This window comes from Amphiprion ocellaris, chromosome 6 (genome assembly GCF_022539595.1).
Source record: "Amphiprion ocellaris isolate individual 3 ecotype Okinawa chromosome 6, ASM2253959v1, whole genome shotgun sequence".
Lineage (NCBI taxonomy): Eukaryota > Metazoa > Chordata > Actinopteri > Pomacentridae > Amphiprion > Amphiprion ocellaris.
Window position 1 is genome coordinate 692,516 of NC_072771.1, and position 20,747 is coordinate 713,262.

Here is a 20,747-nt window from a genome sequence, read left to right on the forward strand (position 1 = left end):
TAAACACACCAGTGTCTAGAATTACAGAATACAATCTGAATTTAAACACAAATAAAAACACAACTGTTGATGAACTTCTTATCTAATATTAATAGTTTCAATATGCTGTGATATTTTTAGAATTTCTACTCTACAGAATGAATACTTTTAGCCTGGTTTCTGGTTTCTGATTTGTGGTTGCTGGTTGCTGGTTACTGGTTTCTGATTTGTGGTTGCTGTTTTCTGGTTGCTGGTTTGTAGTTGCCTGGTTTCTGGTTGCCTGGTTACTGGTTGCTGGTTTCTGGTTGCTAGTTGCTGGTTTCTGGTTGCTGGTTGCCTGGTTGTTGGTTTCTGGTTTCTAGTTACCTGGTTACTGGTTGCTGATTTCTGGTTGCTGGTTGCTGGTTGCTGGTTTCTGCTTGCTGGTTGATGGTTTCTAGTTACCTGGTTGCTGGTTTCTGGTTTACTGGTTTCTAGTTACCTGGTTTGTGGTTACTGGTTGCTGGTTTCTGGTTTCTGTTTGCCTGGTTGCTGGTTTCTAGTTGGTGGTTTCTGGTTTCTAGGTACTTGGTTGCTGGTTGCTGGTTTCCAGTTTCTGGTTTCCGGTTGCTGGTTTCTCGTTTCTGGTTGCTGGTTTCCGGTTTCTGGTTTCTGGTTTGTGGTTGCTGGTTTGTGGTTGCTGGTTTGTGGTTTCTGATTTGCGGTTGCTGGTTTCTGGTTGCCAGTTGCTAGTTTCTGGTTGCTGGTTTCTGGTTTGTGGTTTCTGATTTGTGGTTTGTGGTTGCTGGTTTCCGGTTTCTGGTTGCTGGTTTCTGGTTTCTGGTTGATGGTTGCTGGTTTCTGGTTTGTGGTTGCTGGCTCTCAGTTGCTGGTTTAATTTAAATAGTTTCTACATCCAAACCATCCACATGTCTTTTAGATCCTATCCCAACTAGACTGTTCAAGGAGGCTTTACCTTTAATGAATTCCTCAATGTTAGATCTGATTAATCTCTCTCTAGTAACAGGCTATGTACTACAGGCTTTTAAGGTTGCTGTAATCAAACCTTTACTTAAAAAGCCCACTCTAGATCCAGATGTTTTAGCCAACTATAGACCAACTTCCAACCTCCCATTTCTCTCCAAAATTCTGGAAAGAACAGTTGCAAATCAATTATGTGAACATTTACAAAGGAATAGCTTGTTTGAAGAGTTTCAGTCAGGCTTCAGAGTGCATCATAGCACAGAAACAGCTCTGGTGAAAGTTATTAATGACCTTCTCATAGCATCAGATAATGGACTGGTCTCTATACTTATTTTATTGGACCTTAGTGCAGCATTCGATACAATCGACCACAAACTTTTATTACAGTGACAAGAACATTCTATTGGCATTAAAGGGACAGCACTGGACTGGTTTAAATCCTACTTATCAGACAGGTTCCAGTTTGTGCATGTCAACAATGACTCTTCTGAGCATACTAGGGTTAATCATGGAGTTCCTCAGGGTTCTGTCTTAGGACCAATACTGTTCACATTATACATGCTTCCCTTAGGCAATATTATTAGGAAGCACTGTATTAATTTCCATTGTTACACTGATGACACTCAATTGTATTTATCTATGAAGCCAAATGAAACTAATCAGCTAGCTAGACTGCAAGATTGTCTTAAGGACATAAAGACCTGGATGACCTATAATTTCCTACTACTAAATTCAGACAAGACTGAAGTCATTGTATTTGGCCCCAAACATCTTAGAGAACTGCTTTCAAAGCATATAGTGCCTCTGGATGACATTACATTGGCCTCCAGTACTACTGTGAGGAACCTCGGTGTTATCTTTGACCAGGACATGTCCTTTAACTCACACATAAAACAAATCTGTAGGACTTCCTTTTTCCACCTGAGAAATATTGTGAAAATCAGGAACATCCTGTCTCAGAGTGATGCAGAATAACTAGTCCATGCATTTGTTACTTCTAGGCTTGACTACTGTAATTCCTTATTATCAGGTTGTCCCAATAGCTCTCTGAAACATCTACAGCTGATCCAAAACGCTGCAGCCAGAGTACTGACGGGAGTTAGCAAGAGAGATCATATTTCTCCTATATTGGTTTCTCTTCATTGGCTTCCTGTGAAATGTAGAATAGAATTCAAAATCCTTCTTCTGACATATAAAGCTCTTAACAACCAATCTCCATCATATCTTAAAGACCTGATAGTACCATATTATCCTAGCAGAACTCTTCGCTCTCAGACTGCAGGCTTACTTGTTGTTCCTAGAATCTCTAAAAGTAGAATGTGAGGCAGAGCCTTCAGTTATCAGCTCCTCTCCTGTGGAACCAGCTCCCAGTTTGGGTTCTGGAGGCAGACACCCTCTCTATTTTTAAGACCAGGCTTAAAACCTTCCTTTCTGACAAATCTTATAGTTAGGACTGACTGGGGGACCCTGAGGGGGTCAGCTGGAGTCTTCCTCTTGGACGTCCCTTAGTTCTGCCCCTAGTTATGCTGCTATAGGCCTAGGCTGCTGGAGGACCTCTCTGGATGCACTGAGCCTTTCTCTATCTACCATTAGATTTAATATATATATACCATTATTGCATTACACTCACTCTGTTTCTCCCTGTGTCCTTTCTCCGAGTGTCCCTGATCCCAGAGCTGGATGCTTCAGATCTGTGGTGGTTCTCCCACCAACTGGCCTAATCTCCATCTGTGGGATGCTGCTGCTGCTGACCTTCCTCCAGCCCACTGCTTCCAGCTGCCCATTTCCACCAATCTACTCTGCATCACCCTCACTATACTTGATTTGCTCATCTACATATTTTTGAATTTACCACCAGCTATATATGTAGTATATTTAATGCCAGAGCCATACACCATAGCAGTAAACTAGGAATCAGTTTCCATGTTAGTTGTACTTTGCATGTATCATCTGTCTTATCACGCATGTATTATACTCTGTGTTTTATGGTCCTTGTGTCCCCCCCACCTCTCTATCTCTACCTCTATCTGTATCCCTCTATCTCTACCTCCATCCCTCTACCTCTCTACCTCTTCTGTACCTCTCAACCCGTCCGGCCAGCAGCAGATGGGTTCCCCCACATTAGAGCCGGGTTCTGCTCGAGGTTTTTTCCCTGTTAAAAGGGTGTTTTCCTGCCACTGTCTCCTTAGGGCTGCTCTGGGGTTCAGGCATATGGGTTCTGTAAAGCGTCTCGAGACAATTTGACTGTAATTGGCGCTATATAAATAAAATTGAATTGAATTGAATTGAATTGGTTTCTGATTTGTGGTTTGTGGTTGCTGGTTTCTGGTTTGTGGTTGCTGGTTTCTGATTTGTGGTTTCTGTTTTCTGGTTTCTCATTGCCTGGTTTCTGGTTGCTTGGTTGCCTGGTTTCTGGTTGCTGGTTGCCTGGTTGCTGGTTTCTGGTTGCTGGTTTCTAGTTACCAGTTTGTGGTTTTTGGTTTCCAGTTGCTGGTTTCTGGTTTCTGGTTGCTGATTTCTAGTTACTTGGTTGCTGGTTTCCGGTTTCTGGTTGCTGATTTGTGGTTGCTGGTTCTGATTTGTGGTTTGTGGTTGCTGGTTTCTGATTTGTAGTTGCCGGTTTCATGTTGCTAGTTGCTAGTTTTTGGTTACCTGGTTGCTGATTTTTGGTTTCCAGCTGCCGGTTGATGGTTGCTGGTTCTGGTTGCTGGTTTCTGATTTCTGGTTGCTGGTTTCTGATTTGTGGTTGCTGTTTTCTGGTTGCTGGTTTCTAGTTGCCTGGTTTCTGGTTTCTTGTTGCCTGGTTACTGGTTGCTGGTTGCTGGTTTCTGGTTGCTAGTTGCTAGTTGCTGGTTTCTGGTTTCTGGTTGCTGGTTGTTGGTTGCCTGGTTGTTGGTTTCTAGTTACCTGGTTGCTGGTTTTTGGTGTCCGGTTGCTGGTTTCTTGTTGCCTGGTTGCTGGTTTCTGGTTTCTAGTTACCTGGTTACTGGTTGCTGATTTCCGGTTACTGGTTGCTGGTGTCTGGTTTCCAATTGCTGGTTGCTGGTTTCTGCTTTCTGGTTGATGGTTTCTAGTTACCTGGTTGCTCATTTCTGATTACTGGTTTCTAGTTACCTGGTTTGTAGTTACTGGTTGCTGGTTTCTGGTTGATGGTTTCTGGTTGCCTGGTTGCTGGTTTCTGGTTTCTGCTTGCTGATTTCTAGTTAGTTGGTTGCTGGTTTCCGGTTGCTTGTTTCTGGTTTCTGGTTGCTGTTTTGTGGTTGCTGATTTGTGGTTGCTGGTTTCTGATTTGTGGGTTGTGGTTGCTGGTTTGTGGTTGCTGGTTTCTGATTTGTAGTTGCTGGTTTCTGGTTGCTAGTTGCTAGTTTTTGGTTACCTGGTTGCTGGTTTATGGTTTCCAGCTGCTGGTTGATGGTTGCTGGTTTCTGGTTTCTAGTTGCCTGGTTTCTGGTTTCTTGTTGCCTGGTTACTGGTTGCTGGTTGCTGGTTTCTGGTTTCTTGTTGCCTGGTTGCTGGTTTCTGGTTTCTAGTTACCTGGTTACTGGTTGCTGATTTCCGGTTACTGGTTGCTGGTGTCTGGTTTCCAATTGCTGGTTGCTGGTTTCTGGTTTCTGCTTGCTGGTTGATGGTTTCTAGTTACCTGGTTGCTCGTTTCTGATTACTGGTTTCTAGTTACCTGGTTTGTGGTTACTGGTTGCTGGTTTCTGGTTGCTGGTTGCCCGGTTGCCTGGTTACTGGTATGTAGTTACTTGGTTGCTGGTTGCTGGTTTCTGGTTGCTGGTTTTTGGTTTCCAGCTGCTGGTTTCTGGTTTCTGGTTGCTGGTTTCTAGTTACTTGGTTGCTGGTTTTTGGTTGCTGGTTTCCCCTTTCTGGTTTCTGGATGCTGGTGTCTGATTGATGGTTGCTGGTTTCCGGTTTCTGATTGATGGTTGCTGGTTTGCGGTTTGCGGTTTCTGGTTGCTGGTTTCTGGTTGCTGGTTGCTGGTTTCTGATTGATGGTTGCTGGTTTGTGGTTGCTGGTTTCTGATTTGTGGTTTGTGGTTGCTGGTTTCTGATTGATGGTTGCTGGTTTCTGGTTTCTGGTTGCTATTTTCAGATTTTTGGTGTGTGGTTGCTGGGTTCTGGTTGCTGGTTTCTGATTTGTGGTTTCTTTTTTCTGGTTTCTCGTTGCCTGGTTTCTCGTTGCTTGGTTGCCTGGTTACTGGTTGCTGGTTTCTGGTTGCTGTTTTGTGGTTGCCTGGTTTCTGGTTTCTAGTTACCTTGTTTGTGGTTACTGGTTGCTGGTTTCCTGGTTGCTGGTTTCTAGTTACTTGGTTGCTGGTTTCCGGTTTCTGGTTTCCTTTTCCTGGTTGCTGGTTCCTAGTTACTTGGTTGCTGGTTTCCGGTTTCTGGTTTCCTTTTTCTGGTTGCTGGTTTGTCGTTGCTGGTTGGTGATTTGTGGTTTCTGGTTTGTGGTTGCTGGTTTCTTATTTGTGGTTTGCTGTTGCTGGTTTGTGGTTGCTGGTTTCTGATTTGTGGTTGCTGGTTTCTGATTGCTTGTTGCTTGTTTCTGGTTGCTGGTTTTTGGTTACCTGGTTGCTGATTTTTGGTTTCCAGCTGCTGGTTGATAGTTGCCGGTTTCTGGTTGCTGGTTTCCGGTTGCTGGTTTCCGATTTCTGGTTGCTGGTTTCTGGTTTGTGGTTGCTGGTTTCTGATTTGTGGTTTCTGTTTTCTGGTTTCTCGTTGCCTGGTTTCTGGTTGCTTGGTTGCCTGGTTACTGGTTGCTGGTTTCTGGTTGCTAGTTCATAGTTTATGGTTGCTGGTTTCTGGTTGCCTGATTGCTGGTTTCTGGTTTCTAGTTAACTGGTTGCTGGTCTTTGGTTTCCGGCTGCTGGTTGATGGTAGCTGGTTGATAGATTGGATTAGATAGATTAAACCTTTATTGATCCCACAGCGGGGAAATTTACAATGTAACAGCAGCAGCAAATAGAATAGAATAAAAAGGAGAGCAGTACACATTGCACACAGTGCATAGATCTAAATATTTTCTCCTTCTACAAGAAAAAATACAATATTTACAGCAACATTCTTATGAAATTGCACAGCATCATTATGTACATTTTTATTGCACAGTTAGTGGGTGAACTGAGCTACTGGGAGCTTGATTGTAAAGTCTGACTGCAGCAGGAAGGAAGGACCTGCAGTATCTCTCCTTTAGACAGTGAAGCAGTCTGTCACTGAAGGAGCTGCCAGTGATGATACTGTGTCCTGCAGGGGGTGGGAGGTGTCCTCCATGGTAGACAACAGCTTTGTCAACATCCTCCTGTCTGCTTGCTGGTTTCTAGTTTCTAGTGACCTGATTGCTGGTTACTGGTTTCCGGTTTCTGGTTTCTGGTTTCTGGTTTCTGGTTTCTGGTTTCTAGTTGCTGGTTTCTGTTTTCTGTTTTCTGGTTTCTAGTTGATGATTGCTGGTTGTTAGGTCTCTCTGTGGTATTTATAACCCCTCTGAGCTTCTCCTGGGACTGAAGCTGAGAATTAATTTTAGTTTTTCTCCAACAGCTTTGAAGCTTCTGAGATCAACCAGACTTAAACAAGAAGATTTACAGATGAGATGCTGCTGTCAATCACACAGCCTTCATCATCTTCATCATCATCTTCATCATCATCTCCAGCTCAGTCAGAAGAACCATCAACACCACAGAGCTTGTTCTCACTTAAAGCAGAAAAGTTCCACCTGAAGTCATCGATTGTGCAGGAACCGGTCAGAACCGGTCCAATCCTTACACTTGATCCTGCAGGGATCAGTCAGAACCGGTCCAATCTTTAGACCTGATCCTGCAGGAACCAGTCAGAACCAGTCCAATCCTTAGACCTGTTTTGGTCCAGTTCAGGTGTTTGGATCTGTGGACGGAGATGATAACCTCTGTAGTGGTGACGAGGTGAGCTGATCACATGATCGCTCCATTGTGTTTCCACGGTGATTGAAACTGTCACAGACATTTCTGAATCTTTTTCTTGTTTTGATTTTTTTTTTTTATTTGAGGAAACTGAAAACGGCTGAACTCTGAGACACGAATGGTTCAGAGATGGAGACTGCCGGAGGCGACAACCTGCCACACAACACACACACACACACACACACACACACACACACACACACACACACACACACACACCTACACACACACGCAGAACACACACACACACACACACACACACACACACACACACACACACACACACACATCTACACACACACGCAGAACACACACACACACACACACACACACACACACACACACACACACACACACACACATCTACACACACACGCAGAACACACACACACACACACACACACACACACACACACACACACACACACACATCTACACACACACGCAGAACACACACACACACACACACACACACACACACACACACACACACACAAACAGAGCAGACAGACAGATTTATAGTGTATTTACTGTGTATTTACAGTGTATTTATGGTGTATTTATAGTATATTTACGGTGTATTTAGAATGTGTTTACGATGTATTTACGGCGTATTTATAGTGTACTTATGGTGTATTTACGGTCTATTTGTAGTGTATTCATAGTGTATTTATGGTGTATTTATAGTGTACTTATAGTGTATTTATAGTGTACTTAGTATATTTATTGTGTATTTACGGTCTATTTATAGTGTATTTGTAGTGTATTCATTGTGTATTTACGGTGTATAGTGTATTTGTAGTGTATTTATAGTGTATTTACAGTCTATTTATAGTGTATTTATGCCGTATTTACGCTGTATTTATGGTGTATTTATGGTGTATTTGTAGTGTATTCGTGGTGTATTTGTAGTATATTTATGATGTATTTGTAGTGTATTTATGGTGTAGATGAAGCTGCTTTATTGATCTGTTCAATTTCACTGGTTTAATGAGAACACAAAAAGACACAGACACACAAAACACATCAATGAAAAACAGAAAACATTTTATTCTTCTTCTAAACAATCCAACCACATCACTCTCTTTGTCCTCCTCAGGTGAGTCCAGGTGAGTCCAGGTGTCAGTCAGTGGTCAGTTTACTCTCCAGAGACTCAAACACAGAGTGGGGATCCTGATCAGCATCAATGTGAACCGCATCTGGATACACAGACTGTACACACACACACACACACACACACACATACACACACACACACACACACACACACACACACACACACACACACACACACACACACACACACACACACACACACACACACACACACACACACGCATTTCTACTCTGGAGTGAGTCAACATGTGTTTCACATTTGAACACATGTATCAGGTGTGTTCAGGTGTATCAGGTGTGTTCAGGCATATCAGGTGTGTTCAGGTGTATCAGGTGTGTTCAGGTGTATCAGGTGTATCAGGTGTGTTCAGGTGTATCAGGTGTATCAGGTGTGTTCAGGTGTATCAGGTGTGTTCAGGTGTATCAGGTGTGTTCAGGTGTATCAGGTGTATCAGGTGTGTTCAGGCGTATCAGGTGTATCAGGTGTATCAGGTGTGTTCAGGTGTATCAGGTGTATCAGGTGTGTTCAGGTGTATCAGGTGTGTTCAGGTGTATCAGGTGTATCAGGTGTATCAGGTGTATCAGGTGTATCAGGTGTGTTCAGGTGTATCAGGTGTGTTCAGGTGTGTTCAGGTGTGTTCAGGTGTATCAGGTGTATCAGGTGTGTTCAGGTGTATCAGGTGTGTTCAGGTGTATCAGGTGTATCAGGTGTGTTCAGGTGTATCAGGTGTGTTCAGGTGTATCAGGTGTGTTCAGGTGTATCAGGTGTATCAGGTGTGTTCAGGTGTATCAGGTGTGTTCAGGTGTATCAGGTGTGTTCAGGTGTGTTCAGGTGTGTTCAGGTGTATCAGGTGTGTTCAGGTGTATCAGGTGTGTTCAGGTGTATCAGGTGTATCAGGTGTGTTCAGGTGTATCAGGTGTATCAGGTGTATCAGGTGTGTTCAGGTGTATCAGGTGTATCAGGTGTGTTCAGGCGTATCAGGTGTATCAGGTGTATCAGGTGTATCAGGTGTGTTCAGGTGTATCAGGTGTATCAGGTGTGTTCAGGCGTATCAGGTGTATCAGGTGTATCAGGTGTGTTCAGGTGTATCAGGTGTATCAGGTGTGTTCAGGTGTATCAGGTGTGTTCAGGTGTATCAGGTGTATCAGGTGTATCAGGTGTATCAGGTGTGTTCAGGTGTATCAGGTGTGTTCAGGTGTATCAGGTGTGTTCAGGTGTGTTCAGGTGTGTTCAGGTGTATCAGGTGTATCAGGTGTGTTCAGGTGTATCAGGTGTATCAGGTGTATCAGGTGTATCAGGTGTGTTCAGGTGTGTTCAGGTGTATCAGGTGTATCAGGTGTGTACCTGCAGGGCAGCGCTGTGGTTCCGGTACTGTTCCAGACTGTGTTCTACAGTGGGTGTTCTGTCTTCAGGTCGGGTCTGCAGTCGGTCCTGGACCTTAGAGTTTGGAGCGGGTTGAGTAACAGCGTGGAACCTGTAGACACAGGTGGGAGGTTCTAACACGTTCTACAGAACCTAAAGTAAGGTTCTGAACAGAGTTGAGGTTTTAGACATGGAGCAAGTTTACTGGTTAAACTGGTTAAACTGGTTAAACTGGTTAAACTGGTTAACTGACCTCTGTCCACTGATGGGGTCTGTTGCTCTCAGACCGATTCTCTCCAAACAAACTTCATCTGTTACGTCCAGGAAGAAAACTCTGAGAACAGAAGGAGAACATTAGCAGTAGTAGTATTAGCACTGTAGTAGAAGTATTAGCAGTAGTAGTATTAGTAGTACTGTAGTAGAAGTATTAGCAGTAGTGCAGTACTAGTAGTATTACAAATAGTACCTGTTGGGTTGGTACTGTGACTCCTGCAGGTTCTTGGCCTGCTGCAGCTCGCTGGGGAACCCGTGAAGGATCCAGCCTCTGCAGCTGCAGTCCATCTGGCTCAGACGTTCCTGCAGAACCTGCAGAACCAGCGAGTCTGGAACTGGACAAATAATCAATAATCAAAACTGTGACACCAACAAAGCCAGGCAGTAATCAGCGATCGATCAGGCAGTTTCTACAGTTCACTGGGGAGATTTAGTTTGTTCTAGAGGTTTACTCGGTTCTAGAGCTCGATAAGAAGTTTATAGAGGTCAAGAAGGAGGTTCTAAAGGTCAATAAGGAGGTTCTAAAGGTCAATATGGAGGTTCTAGAGCTCAGTAAGGAGGTTCTAGATGAAATGCAGACTGCGCAGACTCAGTGGAAGCAGCAGAACTCTACAGGCCTGTATAGTGTTGGTATGTTCTGATACAGAATCGTTGGTTCTTGCAGCGCTATACGTGGAACATGAGCCTGCAGGCTGTTTCTATGGCCCAGTGGAGCGCCCCCCAGGGGCTGCTGGGATGCTGCAGCTGTCAGAAGGTGGTTACCTGGACGACCGTTCTCCAGGTACGGCTGGATCTGTTGTGCTACAGCGGAACCGTCAGCTCCTACGGACCTCAGCAGGCGTCCACAGCACACTGACAGACAGAACCACAAATCCAGGTCACACTCTGAGAACCGGCACCAGCAGAACCGTGTGTGTTCCTACCGTCCACCATCTTGTATTTGTTGGACAGCAGTCGGGCCTGATGACTCTTCCCAGAACCTGGAGGACCCAGCAGGAGGATTCTGGGAGTTCTGGAGCGACGGCGGATCTGAACGAAGGCCAACACTGAGAGAGAACCCACAGTTCAACATCTGTTTAGCCTTCCTGCGTGGAACCTTCACCGAGTAAAACACAAGACATCTCAGTGAGGTTACCCTGCTGGTAAACATCAGCGTGGGGTTGGTCGCCGTTGATGACCTTCAGGACGTGCTGGTAGGTGGAGCTTAGACCTGTGACCTCACGGCGGAAAAGCTGCAGTTTAGCCAATCGCTGCTCCTCTGACAGGCCCCGCCCCTCCTCCAGACGGTCGGTGATGATGTCTTCGACGGGTCTGATGAAGGTGTGGTGGTAGATGTCTGCAGACACACAGTCAGGATGGATGTGAGGTCTGGAGAACCTCAGAGAACCTCAGAGAACATCAGCTGACTGACTCACCTCCAGTCAGAGGGTCGACCTGCCGACCCTGAAACCTCTGCAGCAGAACGTCATCTGGAGCCTCCAGCAACACTGATACACACACACACACATGCACACACACACACACACACACACACACACACACACACACACACACACACACACACACACACACACACACACACACACACACACACACACACACAGCTGCACGTTACACAACAAACACACACTGTGAGCTGGCGTGTTGTTTTTGTTTGGTTCTCACCAACATGTTCTGGTAGAACTCCAAGCTGCTGCAGACTGAGAGCCTGCAGACGAGACTGAGGGAACCCAACCAACACCCAGCCCTGGAACACACACACACACACACACACACACACACACACACACACACACACACACACACACACACACACACACACACACACACACACAGAGCTGTGTTTATGTGGAACCTGTAGTGAGTCTTAGATCAGACGTTCTCCTGTAGGTTTAGCTGAATGAACAGCAGGTTCCACGTTCTTCTCCCCTGAGAATCATTTAAACATCTTTCTGATGAGGAACCTCACACAGAACATCAAACTACAAGTTCTAAAATGTTTGAAAGTTTGAATCTCATGTTCAAAGAATGTTTTAAAGATGTTTATCGGGTCCAACAATGTTCCGATAGGGTTCTAATATTCATAGAAGTTTTGGGGAACGTCATCTGGAACACTGATTTTGTCCAGTACAATCAAGGAGGAATGTTCTCCAACCAGTGCTCAGAAAATGTTCTCCAGATGAGGCCTTAGATGACTTTTATAAAAGGTTCCAGTGATATTAAGAAAGACAGAACATTTAGCTCTCAATGTTCTGAAGACGTTAAAGGAACAAAAATGTTCCTACAATGAAGGGAAGATCGTTCTAAATGGAGCATTCGTTAGGGTGTAAAGTTCTAAATGGTGGGTTTGTTGTCCCGGTTCCATTTAAATCAGGGTGGGTGATAGTATATAACATTCTATAAGAATGCAAATACCTCTACTCTATGCAACTCAAGAACCACCTAACACAAATATATAACAACCTAAACCTCAAACATGACCACTAGAACGTCTAACTAAACTCTAGAACCTCCTAATTAACCAGCAGAACCTCGTACATGATAACTAGAACCTCCTAAACATTCTAAATAAACTCTAGAACTTTTAAATGAACTCTAGAACCTATAGATTGTCTATACTCTTGTCGGAGCCATGGAACCCGGACCAGTGTGTAGGTGTTTGGTGGGTTCCAGTGAGAACGCGTTAGAACACGGGCGTTGTGCTGCTTTAACTCTGTTGGAGGGATCAGAACGCTGCAGAATGCTGCAGAACGTGATGCTAATGAGCAGCGACAGCTGAAGTTACAGCAGCAGTGGTGTTTGATCAGCTGATCTCTGGGGAACCCGTCGCTGCTCGGCCTGCTGGGAATCGTAGTCGGACACGGCGGCGACCAGGGCACTAATTATGATCATCAGAGCCGATATAAATACTCTCAGCTGATGAATATTTCATGGATCAACCTCGTCTGGAACAAACCTACAGATTGATGGAACGTTTCTGAGCAGAACCTCATTTAAATCATCTGCATCTTTGTTCTCATTTCATCAGAAACATTTAAACTAGAAGCTGCTTCTGACTGGTTTCTATATGAATCAATAGATCAATAACGGGGTTCTGATCGGTTCTAAACACAGCTTAATGAAATGACCAACAGGAAGTTCTACTGAAATCCTCAAAGAACATTTCTGCTGAAGGACTTTCTACCATTAAATCATCTACAGAAGAATTTTGTTATATTTAAAGATAGTTTGTATCAATCTAGGCGGGTCTAAAGGTCATTTAAGTGGTTCTAGAGCTCATGGAGGACATTCTAGAGGTCATTTAGGTCGTTCTAGAGCTCATTTAGGTGTTTCTAGAGGTCATGGAGGAGGTTCTAGAGGTCATTTAGGTGGTTCTAGAGGTCATTTAGGTGTTTCTAGAGGTCATGGAGGAGGTTCTAGAGGTCATTTAGGTGGTTCTAGAGGTCATTTAGGTGGGTCTACAGGTCATGGGGGAGGTTCTAGAGGTCATTTAGGTGGTTCTAGAGGTCATTTAGGTGGTTCTACAGGTCATGGAAGAGGTTCTAGAGGTCATTTAGGTGGTTCTACAGGTCATGGAGGAGGTTCTAGAGGTGATTTAGGTGGTTCTAGAGGTGATTTAGGTGGTTCTACGGGTCATTTAGGTGGTTCTACAGGTCATTTAGGTGGTTCTAGAGGTCATTTAGGTGATTCTACAGGACATGGGGGAGGTTCTAGAGGTCATTTAGGTGGTTCTATCTAAACGTATCCTGACCCGGTTCTGATCCGACCAACACAGAAACTCTTTACTCCAAATAAAAATTCTTTAAGGGTTCTGAAGGTTTCTAAAAGCTGACCTGAAGAACAGAACTACTGTATTTTCCGCACTATAAAGCGCACTTAAAAGCCTTTAATTTTCTCAAAAACCGACGGTGCGCCTTTTAACCCGGTGCGCCTTATGTGTGCACTGAGGTCCACCTAATCCGATCCACTTGATTGACTGTCGGACCATTTCCCACTGACATAGGGACATAATACGTACACTACATACACTGGCAGCGATAAACCAATTACAGAACATTACGTAAAGGTACGTACAGTACCTACGCTTACCTCCGCCACGCCTCCGGTAGGTAGGTACACTGTACTACCGGTATGCTGCAAAACAACATTTGTTTGGCTAAGGACCCCCGAAACTGGCATCAGCAAAGAGACATGCTTACGAGGCCCAATTCAAACTACAGGCTATCAGTTACGCGGTTGTAAATGGGAATAGAGCAGCCACGAGAGAATTCAAAATCAATGAATCTATGGTTCGGAAATGGATGAAGCAGGAGAATGAATTGTGCCAAGTTAAGAAGACAAAACAGAGTTTCTGCGACTCCATGCGCGCCCATATCACCGCTACTGTGAAAAACCAAGTGAAGCAAATGAATTCGGAGCTTGCCATTGAAGTATCTGGTCTGATATGAGTTCTGACAGTTGTTGACCATAAAGTGAACTTTCGACTAACAGGTGGTAATTACATTAGGTATGTGTTTCCAGCCCAAGAGATTCTATGCTGTGTTGACCTTGGGGTCTACTGTCAACCTATAGCTGATTTGTGACCCTTAGGGATGCGCAGGGAATGTGCAGAGTCGGGGGTTTCGTCTGAGGAGTTATTGCTCTTTAGTAGGGATTTAAACCAGATGTTGTAATTTTATACATTACCAGAAGGTATAAAAACTGACCATTGGTCTTTGTTCGAGAAGGATCATTGGGCGACATCCTTCCAGACAACTCTTGTCTGTACGATACTGTTCTTTCTTTTAATAAAGATCTTATTAAGAAAGTCAGCGTCAACGGGCATTTCTTCTCCACCTACACATCACGGACATCAGAGAAACCACGACACCATCATTCCAGGAGGATTAACAAAAGAACTCCAACTGCTGGACATTGGTTTAAACAGAGCGTTCAAAGTGAAGTTACGAGTGTCGTGGGAGCAATGGATAAGAGACGGCGAACACACCTTTACTAAGACTGGGAGGCAGCGCCGTGCGAGTTACGCCACCACATGTGAATGGATTGTGGATGCCTGGGCTAAGGAATATGCTTTGACTGTCGTCCAAGCTTTCGCAAAAGCCGGCATCATTGCTGAACAGCCACCCGGCAACGAGACTGACTCCGACAATGACGAGAGGGAACCCGGCATGTTTGATGGCGAAATGGCCCAGCTGTTCAATTCAGATACAGAAGATGAGGACTTTGATGGATTTGTGACAGAAGATTGATCAAAAAATAATGTGAGTGTATTTTTAAATACGTAATAGAATAAAGTTCAACCAAACTCACTGTTTTGCTTCCATTACTTTGTTTTAGCATGCGCCTTATAATCCGGTGCGCCTTATGGTGCGGAAAATACGATAGGTTCCATTATCTGGAACCGTCACTAAACACTGGGAGGTTTTTTCTCCATCCTCAGATTCAGGTTCAGACTCTGGAACCAGCACCGAGAACTCGACGGGTCAGAACCAGAACTTCAGCAGCAGGTCCAGGTTCAGGACTCACCTTGTGGATGCAGTCGATTTCCTTCAGTCTCTGGAGAACCAGCCGCTCAGCAGGAACCTGCAGAACCACAGAACATTCATCATCTTGAACCGATTCTGACCAACCAGCTGCCAACAGATAATACACCTGTGGAGGTTCAGGTGAGTCCTACCTGCTCAGTCTGTGAGCTCGGCTCTGATTGGTCCAGCAGCAGCGTGTCAGTGGTCACATGGACGGCTCTCAGCTCCGCACTCAGCCGCTTCGCCTGGAACACCACAGAAGAAGAAACATCAGCCGATCAGAGGAGTCACAGAAACATCAGTCAATCAGAGGAGGTTTAAACTCACCACCGTGTTTTTCCCGACAGCAGGAGGTCCGAACAGCAGAACCCTGGGAACTGAAGTACACACAGGTGATAGTACTGTAGTGTACTAATACACAGCTTATAGTACTGTAGCGTACTAATACACAGCTTATAGTACTGTATTGTACTAATACACAGCTTATAGTACTGTAGCATACTAATACACAGCTTATAGTACTGTATTGTACTAATACACAGCTTATAGTACTGTAGTGTACTAATACACAGCTTATAGTACTGTATTGTACTAATACACAGCTTATAGTACTGTAGCATACTAATACACAGCTTATAGTACTGTAGTGTACTAATACACAGCTTATAGTACTGTATTGTACTAATACACAGCTTATAGTACTGTAGTGTACTAATACACAGCTTATAGTACTGTATTGTACTAATACACAGCTTATAGTACTGTAGCGTACTAATACACAGCTTATAGTACTGTATTGTACTAATACACAGCTTATAGTACTGTAGCGTACTAATACACAGCTTATAGTACTGTAGCGTACTAATACACAGCTTATATTACTGTATTGTACTAATACACAGCTTATAGTACTGTAGCGTACTAATACACAGCTTATAGTACTGTATTGTACTAATACACAGCTTATAGTACTGTAGCGTACTAATACACAGCTTATAGTACTGTAGCGTACTAATACACAGCTTATAGTACTGTATTGTACTAATACACAGCTTATAGTACTGTAGCGTACTAATACACAGCTTATAGTACTGTATTGTACTAATACACAGCTTATAGTACTGTATTGTACTAATACACAGCTTATAGTACTGTAGCGTACTAATACACAGCTTATAGTACTGTAGTGTACTAATACACAGCTTATAGTACTGTATTGTACTAATACACAGCTTATAGTACTGTAGCGTACTAATACACAGCTTATAGTACTGTAGTGTACTAATACACAGCTTATAGTACTGTAGCGTACTAATACACAGCTTATAGTACTGTAGCGTACTAATACACAGCTTATATTACTGTATTGTACTAATACACAGCTTATAGTACTGTAGCGTACTAATACACAGCTTATAGTACTGTATTGTACTAATACACAGCTTATAGTACTGTATTGTACTAATACACAGCTTATAGTACTGTAGCGTACTAATACACAGCTTATAGTACTGTAGTGTATTAATACACAGCTTATAGTACTGTATTGTACTAATACACAGCTTATAGTACTGTAGCGTACTAATACACAGCTTATAGTACTGTATTGTACTAATACACAGCTTATAGTACTGTATTGTACTAATACACAGCTTATAGTACTGTAGCGTACTAATACACAGCTTATAGTACTGTATTGTACTAATACACAGCTTATAGTACTGTAGCGTACTAATACACAGCTTATAGTACTGTATTGTACTAATACACAGCTTATAGTACTGTAGCGTACTAATACACAGCTTATAGTACTGTATTGTACTAATACACAGCTTATAGTACTGTAGCGTACTAATACACAGCTTATAGTACTGTATTGTACTAATACACAGCTTATAGTACTGTATTGTACTAATACACAGCTTATAGTACTGTAGCGTACTAATACACAGCTTATAGTACTGTAGTGTACTAATACACAGCTTATAGTACTGTATTGTACTAATACACAGCTTATAGTACTGTAGCGTACTAATACACAGCTTATAGTACTGTAGCGTACTAATACACAGCTTATAGTACTGTATTGTACTAATACACAGCTTATAGTACTGTAGCGTACTAATACACAGCTTATAGTACTGTATTGTACTAATACACAGCTTATAGTACTGTATTGTACTAATACACAGCTTATAGTACTGTAGCGTACTAATACACAGCTTATAGTACTGTAGTGTACTAATACACAGCTTATAGTACTGTATTGTACTAATACACAGCTTATAGTACTGTAGCGTACTAATACACAGCTTATAGTACTGTAGTGTACTAATACACAGCTTATAGTACTGTAGCGTACTAATACACAGCTTATAGTACTGTAGCGTACTAATACACAGCTTATATTACTGTATTGTACTAATACACAGCTTATAGTACTGTAGCGTACTAATACACAGCTTATAGTACTGTATTGTACTAATACACAGCTTATAGTACTGTATTGTACTAATACACAGCTTATAGTACTGTAGCGTACTAATACACAGCTTATAGTACTGTAGTGTACTAATACACAGCTTATAGTACTGTATTGTACTAATACACAGCTTATAGTACTGTAGCGTACTAATACACAGCTTATAGTACTGTAGTGTACTAATACACAGCTTATAGTACTGTATTGTACTAATACACAGCTTATAGTACTGTAGCGTACTAATACACAGCTTATAGTACTGTAGCGTACTAATACACAGCTTATATTACTGTATTGTACTAATACACAGCTTATAGTACTGTAGCGTACTAATACACAGCTTATAGTACTGTATTGTACTAATACACAGCTTATAGTACTGTATTGTACTAATACACAGCTTATAGTACTGTAGCGTACTAATACACAGCTTATAGTACTGTAGTGTACTAATACACAGCTTATAGTACTGTATTGTACTAATACACAGCTTATAGTACTGTAGCGTACTAATACACAGCTTATAGTACTGTAGTGTACTAATACACAGCTTATAGTACTGTATTGTACTAATACACAGCTTATAGTACTGTAGCGTACTAATACACAGCTTATAGTACTGTAGTGTACTACTTAGTTTTTACTAGTTTAGTCCACTGATCTTATTGCAGCTGTATTTCGGCGCCATCTACAGGCAGCAGGAGGTCACTGCACATCAGAATCTGGTTAAAGCTCAGAACTGAAAGAAGCTGAAGATTAGATTCTCCTGAAAACGTCTGATGATCAATAAACCAAACTATTGATCCTAACAGCTGATCAATCACTTTAATACAGAACCGTCAATAAGCTGCATGATCAGGAGTCTAACAGGAACTAAACCAGAACCCAGTAAAAGAACCCATCTGGAACCAGAACCAGGTAAAGAATCCATCAGGAACCAGAATCAGAGCCCAGTAAAAGAACCCATCAGGAACCAGAACCCAGTAAAAGAACCCATCAGGAACCAGAACCAGAAACAGGTAAAGAACCCATCAGGAACCAGAACCTCACCATCCACACTGATCCTCTGCAGCTGATGGATCAGGAAGGAGATCGGATCATCAGGCTGATGGATCAGCAGGTCGGAGACCAGGGTCTGGAACACAAATACACACACAATACACACAAAATACACAAAAAATATCTGTGTAGTTTCTCATTCAGGTCAGGTGAGGTGGCTCATGCTAACGACCACCATTATCATACGAGGGCTCGGTGAAACTCGCATTTCAACGACCCCCTTTGTCACTCCCTGGCTCCCAACGACCATCGTTGAGGAGCCAGGTGGGCCTTGGCAATGGTCGTCAGAATGTGAATAACACTGACCACACCTCACAGAGGTTAGAAGCTGAGGCAACATCAACCACCACCAGAACTGAAGAAGCCTCTTGGATGAGAGGTGGAACGTCTTCAAGGAACCTTCTTAAAGTCCAGTTGGATTGACTTAAACAACTTTGGATACACAAAAAATAGACACAAATACACAAAAATACACACAGAATACACACAGGTACACAAAAAATACACAAAAACACACACTGGTCCACACAGCCTCAGTGTAGAACCGTTCTAAAGTGGAACCGTTCTAAGGCAGAACCCTCCAGAACTCTCTGTACCTGCACCAGGTGTGTGACGTGTTTGTCGCTGTAGACAGACAGCTGAGGAGGAACCCTCACAGGCTTCACCGTCTCATCCATCAGCAGGACGGAGCTGTTTCCTCCTGAGGTCAGTGAACGCAGCACTTCATTTAAACTAATCACTGATGTTCTAGTCTGTTCTCCACAGAATATCTTTTAGAACTTTAACCCATTTCTTTGATTCCATCTTTGACTGTTTTGCTTTTAAACTCTTCGTCTGCTGTTTCATTAGTCATCAGTTAACATCAATTCTTTAATTAATCAGAAAAACTCTGAGATTTCAGCTTCTTCAGTGAATATTTTCTGGTTTCTTTCCTCCCCGACAGTAAACTGAAAATCCAGAGGATCCATGTTAGAACCCTGCAGCTGATGAATCAGAGCAGCTCTGCGGTAAAAACACTTGAACGCAGCACAGAAACCAGCAGACGTTAGCCTCGTTAGCAGCATCTTACCTGATTTTAGTTCTTTGTTTTTCTCTGACGCTTCAAACACGAACGTCTAGTTTTGAACTCGAGCTTTAAACTTAGTCAGAATCCAGATTTTACAGCAGAAACACGAACCAACCTCCAGCAGCTGTTTGTCTGACTGACGGGCGTTAGGACGCGTTCTCTTGTTGCTAAGGAAGGACGTCATCAGCGGAAGTTTGAAGCAGGAACCCAACAGGCCGGTGTCGTGCCAAAGTAGTTACCCCCGATAGAACGTGTATCCCCTGCCGCGGGAGCGCGCATGCATTCGGAAGGGTGGCGCTATAATTCTGTTTAGATATCGGCTTAGTTAAGTTAATGAATAAAACAAAATGTGGATTGTTTCGATCATGCTTTGACTGTCAAACATGTTTGGTAATTTAGCACATGACATTTCAACCTAAATAAATGCTTTTGCTATACATCGTGTGTTGCCTAATTAATAATATTGATAGCGCTGCCTAATAATGTCTTTTCCTTCTCCTTTCTGTAATGAAGTGTAAGCGATCACCCTGCTGACTAAACGTAGGCTCAATACTCTCTGGGTGGATACTAGATTCAAACGCGCTGTAATTCAACCTTTAGATCAATCTGTCCAACCGCTGATACAGTAAAATCAACACCACTGTGAGCATTTTAACACAGTGCTTTTACTGCAGCACTGCCAGCAATAGCTGTTGCTGTAACTCACTTTCCACAGGGTATCTTGTCTTCAGATATTGGCAGCGGGTTTTTTTGTTTTGTTTTTTTTAAATCCCCCCTCTGTTGATCATCAGAACTTCATAGCCTTTATTCAGAAATTCTCAGACAAATGACGATACAGGAGGATCGACGAGAACATGTTATGAGGTGGAGACACATAATTGCAGCCTGATTGTCTGCGCCTGCCAGAAAATGTACCTCCCCCCCGCTGTAATGAAAAGTCCAGTGAATGAGGCTGAAATAATTTGTACCCCTCTATAACTTTAGC

At 43.0% G+C, this 20,747-nt stretch overlaps 1 protein-coding gene across 2 annotated transcripts; it reads right to left on the reverse strand.

The window, feature by feature from the left end:
- Positions 1-7,904: 7,904 nt before the first annotated feature.
- On the reverse strand, positions 7,905-19,941 carry ak8 (adenylate kinase 8). 2 transcript variants are annotated; one of them, XM_023291496.3, is made up of 15 exons: positions 19,766-19,936; positions 19,293-19,396; positions 18,688-18,772; positions 15,483-15,532; positions 15,308-15,400; positions 15,157-15,213; positions 11,296-11,377; positions 11,046-11,117; positions 10,766-10,966; positions 10,554-10,676; positions 10,393-10,482; positions 9,824-9,965; positions 9,611-9,691; positions 9,340-9,469; positions 7,905-8,090 (listed from the first exon to the last, which is right to left on the reverse strand). In XM_023291496.3, the coding sequence occupies exons 2-15, from the start codon at positions 19,371-19,373 to the stop codon at positions 8,001-8,003; spliced, it is 1,377 nt and encodes a 458-aa protein (XP_023147264.2). In that variant the 5' UTR covers positions 19,374-19,396; positions 19,766-19,936; the 3' UTR covers positions 7,905-8,000. The 2 variants fall into 2 exon arrangements, with proteins under 2 accessions (XP_023147264.2, XP_035813675.2); XM_035957782.2 differs by lacking the exon at positions 7,905-8,090 and having other exon boundaries at positions 9,392-9,523; positions 19,766-19,941.
- Between the last annotated feature and the right edge of the window lie 806 nt (positions 19,942-20,747).

Coding starts and splice junctions, on each gene's coding strand:
- ak8 (XM_023291496.3), bottom strand. CDS start 19,373: ATGGATGAGACGGTGAAGCCTGTGAGGGTTCCTCCTCAGCTGTCTGTC. Junction 9,470..9,610: donor GACCCCATCAGTGGACAGAG/GTCAGTTAACCA, acceptor CTGTGTCTACAG/GTTCCACGCTGTTACTCAAC. Junction 8,091..9,339: donor ACCACAGCGCTGCCCTGCAG/GTACACACCTGA, acceptor GTGTGTGTACAG/TCTGTGTATCCAGATGCGGT.